The sequence below is a fragment of the Pogoniulus pusillus genome, chromosome 41 (assembly GCF_015220805.1).
Source record: "Pogoniulus pusillus isolate bPogPus1 chromosome 41, bPogPus1.pri, whole genome shotgun sequence".
In the NCBI taxonomy this organism is placed as follows: Eukaryota; Metazoa; Chordata; class Aves; order Piciformes; family Lybiidae; genus Pogoniulus; species Pogoniulus pusillus.
In genome coordinates, this window is record NC_087304.1 from 5,975,695 (window position 1) to 5,985,503 (window position 9,809).

The 9,809-nt window shown below is 61.8% G+C and overlaps 1 protein-coding gene across 4 annotated transcripts; it reads left to right on the forward strand.

Moving 5' to 3' along the window:
* Window positions 1–1,010: 1,010 nt before the first annotated feature.
* MISP (mitotic spindle positioning) lies at window positions 1,011–9,543 on the forward strand. Of its 4 annotated transcripts, none has more exons than XM_064175036.1 (5): window positions 1,014–1,137; window positions 3,714–5,834; window positions 6,641–6,849; window positions 7,207–7,245; window positions 8,806–9,543. In XM_064175036.1, the coding sequence occupies exons 2-5, from the start codon at window positions 3,827–3,829 to the stop codon at window positions 8,890–8,892; spliced, it is 2,343 nt and encodes a 780-aa protein (XP_064031106.1). In that variant the 5' UTR covers window positions 1,014–1,137; window positions 3,714–3,826; the 3' UTR covers window positions 8,893–9,543. The 4 variants fall into 4 exon arrangements, with proteins under 4 accessions (XP_064031109.1, XP_064031106.1, XP_064031108.1 ...); XM_064175038.1 differs by lacking the exon at window positions 1,014–1,137 and adding an exon at window positions 1,226–1,317; XM_064175037.1 differs by lacking the exon at window positions 1,014–1,137 and adding an exon at window positions 1,240–1,351.
* The last annotated feature ends 266 nt before the right edge of the window (window positions 9,544–9,809 follow it).

Here is a 9,809-nt window from a genome sequence, read left to right on the forward strand (position 1 = left end):
CTCCAGACAGAGGGGCAGCGAGGGGCTGGGCATCCTGGACAGCAGCATCTGGGCATCCTGGACAGCAGCATCTGCTGAGGGTGGTGCTGGGTGCTGATGATGCTGCCCATCATGTTGGGGTCCAGCAGCTGTGGCCACGGGCACTGAGGGCATCACAGCCACAGCATCATGGTCCCACCCTTGGCCTGGTAGATAAAGGGTGCTGGAGGTTTCCAGACCAGGCACAGGGGCCTGTGCCTCTGGGCGGGGGCCGCTTTTGTCCCCAGGGAGGGGCAGTGCCAGGGAGGTACCCGCAGGCAGTGAGGTGACAGTGCTGGCAGAGTCACAGCAGTGAGGGCACCCGCCCCAGCCCTGCCTGAGCACACAAGGGGTTATCAAGTGGCTGGGCTGGGAGAGGCCCTGCGGTGTGAGCAGAAGAGTGCAGGCTCCTGGCACAGCTGCACCTGGCATAACTGCTCCTGGCATGGCTGCTGCTGCCATGTTGGCCCATGCCCACTCTGGCACCCACAGGCTCCTCCACATGCTCCCTGCAGGCACCACTGCCCTGGGCTTCCTGGCACCGACTGGGCAGCTGCAAGGACGCTGGTGGCAGATTGGCTGTGCACCCCCCAGAGCCCCCCAGAGCAGCTCGAGCTCTTCCCAGGGCTGTCCAAGCCCACGTTTGGGTGCCAGCTGGGGGCAGGGCCAAGCAGCCTGACTCCCTTCGGAGTTCCAGACCTGCCCGGTGCTGCAGCCTTGCCTCGGGAGTGGCAAAGCTGGCAGGAAGGCGCTGGGGGCACGGCTGCACCTCTGCACTGGCACCCTGGGGCACGGGAAGCATCAGCACATCAGTTGCTAGCACCCTGGCACGCCGGGGGCCGAGGGGAGCTCCCCGGGCGCAGGACCCAGCCCGCAGCAGAGGTGGTGGTGGCACAGGGGTGCCAGGAAGGCGTCACTGAGCCGCGGGCAGCGCCGAGCTCGGGGCACTTCTTGGAATTCCCCAAGGGCTTATCAGGACCCTGCAGCTTCACGGCCCCGCGGCCCCCACACCCCACTGCTACCCACCGCGGCCACGCCCTGGCAGACGCAGCTCGGTTGGGTGCCCTGCGCAGCCTCCCCCGGCCATGGGCACCCCAGCCCTGGCGGCTGCCCCGCACAGTAAGTGCAGCGCGGGAGGGGTGGGGGTGAGGGCAGCACCAGGGGTGCTCAGGGTTGCCTTCACCCACTGGCCTAAGGGTCTGGCCCCAGCGAGGGGGTGCGTGGGCACTCTGGCTCTATCTGCAGTGGGCAGACGGAGCGGCTGGCAGTGTCATGCCAGGGACATCCTGCGTGCTGGAGGTCCGGGAGCACAGGAGGCTGTTGGCATGGTGGGGTGGGTCTGCTGCAGGTCTGGAGCCCGTTGTGAGACCCCCCCCAAGGCAGGAGGACCCTGGAAAACTTCCCAGATGTCTCTCTATGCTGGGGGGGGTGGGGAGGGGGCAGGTCAGGCTGGCAGATGCTGCAATGCCATCTGCTATGCCCAGCATCTCCCCGTGGTGCTTGGCTGTGCTGAGGGCAGCCTGGCACAGGGTGGGGGGTGAGCCTGGGACCCTCCCCACCCCACGGTCCTGCAGCACAGGGCCAAGCAGAGGCAATCAGCTGGGTTTGGGTACTGCTCGGGGGGGGGGGCTGTGTGGCTGCTCTGGGGGGGCTGTGCTGCTGCTCTTGGGGGGCTGTGCTGCTGCTCTTGGGGGGGCTGTGCTGCTGCTCTGGAGGGGCTGTGCTGCTGCTCTTGGGGGGCTGTGCTGCTGCTCTGGAGGGGCTGTGCTGCTGCTCTAGGTGGGGGCTGTGCTGCTGCTCTAGGTGGGGGCTGTGCTGCTGCTCTGGGGGGGCTGTGCTGCTGCTCTGGGGGGGCTGTGCTGCTACTCTTGGGGGGCTGTGCTGCTGCTCTAGGTGGGGGCTGTGCTGCTGCTCTGGGGGGGCTGTGCTGCTGCTCTAGGTGGGGGCTGTGCTGCTGCTCTTGGGGGGGCTGTGCTGCTGCTCTGGGGGGGCTGTGCTGCCACTATGATGCTGTCCGGGAGCGCCGCAAACAGCCCTGAGCTTTTTGTCAGCTCCTGCGCCAGCCACCAGCGCTCCCCGGTAAGGAGTCCCCTCCCAGCAGGGACCTCTGACCCCTCCGAAGACGACAGGAGGTGTGAGCAGGTCGTTTTCACCACCTAAGTCATCAGGGGCCATAAAATAGCGACGGCGACTTACAGGAAAGAACGTGAAGAGGTTACAGGAACTCGGCTGGGCACAGCACACCCACCCCAGCAGCCCCAGCCTGGCCTCTGCTGCCAGCAGTGAGGTGGAACCCCCCTGGGCTGGGCAGCATCATGGTGGCATCACCCTGGGTTGGCCCCAGGTGCCTCTAGTGGGGCTGCAGTGGTCCCACCCCAGGAAAGGCTTAGAGGTGTCCTTAGCTGGGGGGTTGCCACACTGCTCCTGGGGGGACATGCTGGGAGGTGAGCAGAGGCAGCTCCATCCCCAGCGCTGCTGTGGGGCAGGAGGCACTCACAGCTCATCCACCCTGGGGACAAGCTGGGATGCACCAGATGCTGGGACCTGCCTGTCCCTAGCCTGAGGACCTTCACCACCTTGAGCTGTGCTTGCTGGTACCTTGTGAGGCATTGGCCCAGGCTGCCCAGGTTGGTGATGGAGTCCCCATCCCTGGAGGGCTTCCAAAGCCATGAGGATGTGGTGCAGGGGGCAACGTTTTAGTGGTGTCCTGGCAGTGCTGGGTTGAGGGTTAGAGCTGATGATCTTAAAGGTCTCTTCCAACCAAAACAACTCCATGGTTCCTTACTGCAGCTCCCAGGCTCTAGACTGCCCCTGGCAACACTGTGGCTTCATTCCCAGCCTTGCCACCTGCTCCTGGGAGGCTGTGAGTGCCCAGGGAGCAGTGCCCGGGGAGCAGTGCCTGGTGCTGATGCACGCCTGACCCTCTCAGGCTCACCAGAGGCCAGCCAGGAGCGGCGGCAGCAGGGCTGTGGCTGCACCTCAGCAAACAGAGGCAGAGGATGTGCCACTGGCCCTGGGGCACGCCCTGGGGCTCACCCTGGGGTTACCTGTGCCTCGCTGGCGCAGGGATGGCATCTGTGACGGGACGAGAGCTGCTGCACGGCAGGGACCCGCCCGTGCCCTCCCTCCCTGCCCTGGCACCTGCTGTCCCATCCAGCTCTGGCCCAGTCAGTGCAGGGCAATCCGGGCCGAGGTCAGGGCAGTTCCTTCCTGCTGTGACAGTTTCGGGGGTTAAAGTCCCCAACTTTATGAGCCATGAAACCGTTTTTATGGTCCCCATGTTTCAACAGCTGGGCTGTTGGGAGTCTCCTTCCCACAAACAGACAGGGAGAAGTTCCAGGCAGAGGTGGACTTGGTGACACCAATGCCTCTCCCTGGCACTAGCTGATGCTCCTGGTGCTGCCCATGGCTGGGGGTACCTTCCTACTGGGTATGTGCTGCAGCATAGGGTCATAGAATCGTTCGGGTTGGAAATGCCCTCTGAGATCAGAGAATCAGAGAATCAGGCAGGTTGGAAGAGAGCTCCAAGCTCAGCCAGTCCAACCCAGCCCCCACCCCTAGCCAATCACCAGACCATGGCACTAAGTGCCCCAGCCAGGCTTGGCTTCAACACCTCCAGGGACGGCCACTCCACCACCTCCCTGGGCAGCCCATTCTTGATGCTACTCTTAACTGCTCTCCTCTCCTGCTCACAGGTCCTGCTCCTCATCCTCAGGTAGACCAGGAGCCCAGGCACACCGAAAGCTGAGCAGTGTGCCCTGTGCAGGGTGAGGTTGGTGAAGGGCTGAAGGCTGATTGTAGCCAGAAGATGGACAGAGTCACCAGGCACATGGTCTTCCAGCTCCCAGAGACCAGGTATGACTACAGTGATGCTCACCAAGCTGACAGTGAAGATGATGTCTTTGGCTCAGCTCCACATGGCAGCCAGAGGGTGGAAAGCAGCTACAGCTGGAAAACGAGGTCAAAGTCATCATCTCCATTCCTGGATGATGGAAGAGACCTCTGGATCTCATCCCCAGACAGGGAGGCCAAGCTGGATGTGGTGAAGTCAGGAAGCCTGTACGACCTCAGGGCTTACAAGGGTGAGAGGAAACCCTCAAAGCTTTATGATGAAGATGAGCAGGACCAGCACAGGGTCCCTCCTCCAAACATCTCACCCGAGAAGGCCAAAGAGCTCGAGGACGAGAGGAGGGAGATCATCCGGAGCCAGGCGCTAAAGAAGAGCTCCACCATCGCTGAGAGGTGGAGCTCCATGGATGAGCTGAGCTCCATAAACACCAGCACTGGCAGCCAGGCTGACGGCAGGCACACAGGCAGCTTCTCCACCAGCTTTGCCATTACCTTCGACAGGCCCTCCTCGAGGAGGGCAGCGACCCCAGTGGACTCTGAAAACATCGACACGGAGCAGATCAACTTCTCTGCTGCTCGGCAGCAGTTCCTGATGCTGGAGAAGACCAGCCCAGGTTCCTTTTTCAGCCCAGGACAACAGGCCATGTCTCCAAAGCCAGAGTCAATGACAAAAGCCTCCAGGCAAGAGTGGCACAGTCCTGAGACGGCCAGAAGTGCTGCCAGAGGTCAGGGCAATGCTGGCACGCCCAGCCAGAGCAGGACGGACAGGACTGTCTATCAGGTCTACAGTGTGGCCTACAAGACACCTGTGAAGGAGGAGATTTATGCTCCCAGCAGCAGGTTGTATCCCGCTGGGAAGATGTCCACCTTGACTAAGGCATCCTCCAGAGAGGACCTGGACTCTGGCTTGGGTGAGATGTACAACGAAGCCAGCGCAGGCTACGGCAGCGATGGAAGCACATCCAATGAGGTCTTCAATGGCCTGGTGGAGCTGAGGACCAGCAGCAACGGCCTGGACAAGGAGACAAAGGTCAGCAACGAGACACCCATTGAGAGGGAGATCCGCATGGCGATGGAGAGGGAGGAGAACCTCTGGAAGGAGAGGGGGATCCAGCGGCTGACCTCCGGCAGCGAGATGGTGGAGATCCAGACCAAGCCTCTCTTCTCCATGCACACCTCACCCGGGCCAGGCAGGAAAGGGAAGGACAATGGCCGCGCTTCCCTTTACGTCCAGAGGGAAATCGAGCAGGAAACCAAGCGTGAGGAAGATCTGAGGAGGCAGGGGAGGCTGCCGGGGACCTACGACAGGGGCACGCAGCAGGAGCTGGACGAGCGCAGGAGGGTGTTTGAGCAGGAGGAAGCTCCCCCCCAGAAGCCCACCCCCACGAGGAAGGCAGAGGAGCGGAGGAGCTGGGTGAGTGAGTTTGTGGTGGAGCAGCCCCCGAGCCACAGTCCCCTCCCTGAAGAAGACACCAGGGCTAGTAGAAGGCTTCCCAGCTACCCGACGAGCATCACACTCTTCCAGACCACCCAGCCGCGCTTTGCCACCAGCGAGAAGAGCCAGGACCAGCCGCGGCTGTCCCAGCTCGCTCCCACCAGCACCAGCAGACGGAGCGAGGACTCCTGGGCTCGAAGGCTTCCCAGCTCCACCCCGAGCCCCACCAGCACAGCTGTCCTGCCCAGGGAGTACTTCTCCCTCTCCTTCTGGAAGCCCAAGTTCTACGTCTTAGACGACATGGGGACACAGACCCCGCTGAGAAGGGAGGATGGCCGGGAGGAGCAGTACAAGCTGAGGACCTGGAAGCCCCAGACCTCGGCGCTGATCGAGGAAGAGATCCGGAGCGACTTGCAGAGGGAAGAGGAGCTGCAGGAGCAGCGGCGGCGGCGGCAGCAGCTGCTGGATGGCTACTCCCTGGTCAGCAGCGACGGCGCTCTCCAGGAGGGCTCCCGCTCAAGGCACAGCTCGGGTGAGGGGAGGAGAGGAACGCTGGGGTGGGGCAGGGGTCAGCCTCAGGGGCACTGCTCTTGCCCTCACCTTCCTGTGTCTTAGCAGGAGCCATCTGAAAGGGCAGGAGCGGAGTCCCAGAGGACCTTCCTGGACAGGCAGGTGCCTCTCTCAGGCATGGGAAGCCCTTAAGGATGATGTCTGTGGCCTCTCAAGGCTGCTTGCCAGAGGTGACCTGAGCAGTCCATAAGAGCCAGAGAAGGGCACACAGCAGGGGCTGATGGGGGCAGTTAGAGGTGAAAAGCAGCAAGGCTCAGCCATGCCTGGCTACAGGTGAAGGGTCCAAGTTTCCTCCCTGCAATGATTTGCTGAGATGCCCATAAGGACTCTGTGTCAGCAGCAAACTGTCTGGGGAGAAAGGATCTTGCTGGGGTCAGCAAGTAGGATGTCCCCTGCTTGATGTGACATCCCTGGAGCCCAGTGGAGCAGCCCAGCCCGAGCCAGGGCAGCAGATAAGGGGGAACGTGCTGCTGACAAGGGACAGGCTGCACAGCTTTGGATTCCAGAGCTGCTCAGGTTCTGATGACTTTGTGTCACGTTACCACAGAACACAGCGCTGGAAGCACCCAGAAGTGCCCAGCTCATGCATTTCCCTGCCCTTGCTCTTGACAATCCCTGGCTGACACCCAGGCACAGGGTCCTGGCCGTGACCAAACCTGCTGGACCTGCTGAGGAGGCTGTTCTGAAACAGGAGCCTTGTGCTGCAGGCAGCCAGCCCTGGGAGCGGCCCCGGCAGCCCTCACCCCTTGACCACTCTTTCTTTTGCAGCTGCCTCGGGTGCCAGCGGCAGCTACTCGGTCTCTGGCTCTCCTGTCTCCAGTCCTGCCCCACACCAGGGGGTCCTGAGGCTGGTGTCGTCCTTCACGCCGCTGAGAGTGGCCAGCCCCTCCCAGGGCAGCACAGAGACCCTCGGCTCTGACTCGGCTCGTTCCAGCCCCTTCGAGGAGCGGAGGAGGAGGGTGAAGGAGGATGGAAAGGTGAATGTGTGCCCACCCTGCCTGCCCCGGGGGCTTTGGGGCTGTGGCTGGCTCCTGCTTGGAGCTGCACGGCTCAGTGGGAGACCCAACATTGGTGGCACTGGCAGTGGGTGGTGCTGAGCCCTGTGGGCAGTGCCCTCAGAGGGGTGCCAGTGCTGGGTGGGAGGGGAGAGGAGCAGCAGCTTCCTTCTGGGGTGGGGGAAATGTCCCCTGGCTCTGCAGAGGGGCACAGCTGTCTGGGCTCTCCCATGCCCAGCAGCCTGACCCCCACCCCTGCCGTGGGCTGTACCCAGCTGCCTGTGGGTGGTCCCTTGCCAGGCTGCCATTTCCTGACCCTCTTTCTTTCCCTTTTCACAGTATGCAGGCATCGAACCTGTTGACAAGGTCAACACAGAGGTAAAGTCCTTGGCAGCCTCGAAGCTTCTGCTCATGCTTTGCTCCCCACCCAGGCTCCCCTCACTGCCTGCTCTTGTAGGGGCACCACTCAGGGCGGGGGCACCACTTGGGTGGACATTGCTCATCTGGGCACCAGGTGGAGCAGGATGTGTCGCAGTGGCTGCTGTGAAGGTGCATTCAGCCCTCAGAAGTGAGGGGGTCTGGCTGTGGGAGGGAAAGTCCTGCAGAGAAGATTTGCTTAGGAAAGTATTTCCCTGGCTGCACCTTCAATGAGGCCACCAGAATCCAGGCCTGGGTCATGGCCAGCAGGAGTAGGGAAGTGATTCTGCCTCTGAACTAGGCACTGGTGAGGCCACAGCTTGAATCCTGGGGTCAGTTTTGGGTCCCTCACTCCAAGAAGGACATTGAGGGGCTGGAGTAGGCCCAAAGAAGGGCAGCAAAGCTGGGGAAGGGTCTGGAGAACAGGGCTGGGGATGGAGCTGGGGGTGTTGAACCTGGAGAAAATGAGGCTGAGGGAGACCTCATTGCTGTCTACAGCTCCCTGAGAGGAGGCTGGAGCCACGTGGGGGTTGGGCTCTTCTCCCTACGATCAAGTGGTAGAAGGAGAGGAAATGGCCTGAAATTGTGCCAGGGGAGACTAGGAACAATTTCTCTGCTGCAAAAGTGGTCAAGGATTGGCACAGGCAGCCCAAAGAGGTAGGTGGTGGAGTCCCCAGCTCTGGAGGTGTCCGAGAAAAGTGTGGCCATGGCACTTGGGGCCATGATTTGGTGGCCATGGTGGTGTTGGGTTGGTGGTTGGACTCTACCTTGGAAGTCTTTTCCAACCAAAACCAACCTACAGCTCTGTCACTGGGGACTGAGTGGCTGGAAAGCAGCCAGGAGAAAAGGGACCTGGGGGTACTGATAGATAGTAGCTGAAGAGGAGCCAGCAGTGTGCCCAGGTGGCCAAGAGAGCCAGTGGCAGCCTGGCCTGCATCAGGAACTGTGTGGCCAGCAGGACAAGGGAGGTTATTCTGCCCCTGTGCTCAGCACTGCTCAGGCCACACCTTGAGTGCTGTGTCCAGTGCTGGGCTCCTCAATTCAAGAGAGATGTTGAGGTGCTGGAAGGTGTCCAGAGAAGGGCAATGAAGCTGTGAGGGGCCTGGAGCACAGCCCTGTGAGGAGAGGCTGAGGGAGCTGGGGGGGTGCAGCCTGCAGCAGAGGAGGCTCAGGGCAGAGCTCATTGCTGCCTGCAGCTGCCTGCAGGGAGGCTGTAGCCAGGTGGGGTTGGGCTCTGCTGCCAGGCAGCCAGGGCCAGAAGGAGACACAGGCTCAAGCTGTGCCAGGGCAGGTTGAGGCTGGATGTGAGGAGGAAGTTGTTGTCAGAGAGAGTGATTGGCACTGGAATGGGCTGCCCAGGGAGGTGGTGGAGTCTCTGTGGCTGGAGGTGTTGAAGCCAAGCCTGGATGAGGCACTTAGTGCCATGGTGTGGTTGACTGGCTAGGGCTGGGGGATAGGCTGGACTGGATGAGCTTGGAGCTCTCTTCCAGCCTGGCTGACTCTCTGATTCTGTGATTCCAGGTGGTGGAAAGCACCAGGGTGATCCGGCACAAGAGCGCCATGGCCCAGCGCTGGGAGGCTGGGCAGTACGTGCGGGACGACGACTGAGAGGCTCGGGGGGGGGGGGGGGCCACTGAGAGAGGGAGGAAGGGGCAAGGCCACCACAGAACCCTCCCCAGTTTGGCACCACCTGGCACACCACGACAGAAGCACCCTTTCAGTTCAGAAGCTCCTGGTTAACTACCTGAATCAGAGACTTTGTACATAGAAAATCACCTCCACTTTTAGCACCTCAACCCCCTCAAGATGATCCAGGGGGTCAGCCCCACTCTCTTCCCCCCCCCCCCCCCCCCCCCCCCCCCATCCCCACGGTGATGTTTTTGCTCCAGAAAGGGAAAAAATGTTGATCACTTCCTTTTAATCACTGCAAGAGATGCTCAGAAGGGCCCCATACTGTAATTTCACTTCCCACTCCAGCTGTGCCTCTGGCTGACCAAAAAAAAAAAACCCAAACCCACCACAAAGACCAACCCCAACCTTATTTTATTCCTGGGGGGAGGGTCAAAAGCTTTTGAAGTCCCCCAGGATCAGGCCCCACCTCGGAGTGGCCCCGGATGGCAGGTCAAGATTGGCCTCGCACCTGGGAAATCAACGTTTCTGCTCAGCCCGGGTGATCTGCTGAGCTGCAGCAACCCAGTGGAGAAACAGGAATAGAAACGCTGTTTATGTGGCTAATTTATTAAAGACTCGTTGCTCTTCCTCCTCCTCCTCCTCCCTGCCCTGTTTGCTCTGCCTGCTGTTTGAGGAGATGGGACCGGGGCCAGGGCTGCGACTGGAGCTGAGCCTGGGAGCGGAGCCTTCTGCTGGGTGCAGCCCCGGGCAGGTCCCTGCGGCCGCGGGGCTGGGGAAGCGCCTGGGGGCTGGGGAGCCAGGGCTGAGGCTCCTCCACGCTGCCCATTCCGCTGTCGCTAGATGGCCCCCGCAGGCAGCGGGAGCCCCGGGCAGCACCGGGGCCGGTGGCACCG

What these genes read in the sequence shown, in the direction of transcription:
- MISP (XM_064175036.1), top strand. Translation starts at nt 3,827, where the DNA reads ATGGACAGAGTCACCAGGCACATGGTCTTCCAGCTCCCAGAGACCAGG. An exon ending in CCGCTCAAGGCACAGCTCGG is followed by an intron (nt 5,835 to 6,640) that starts GTGAGGGGAGGA and finishes TTTCTTTTGCAG; the next exon opens with CTGCCTCGGGTGCCAGCGGC. An exon ending in GGGTGAAGGAGGATGGAAAG is followed by an intron (nt 6,850 to 7,206) that starts GTGAATGTGTGC and finishes CCCTTTTCACAG; the next exon opens with TATGCAGGCATCGAACCTGT.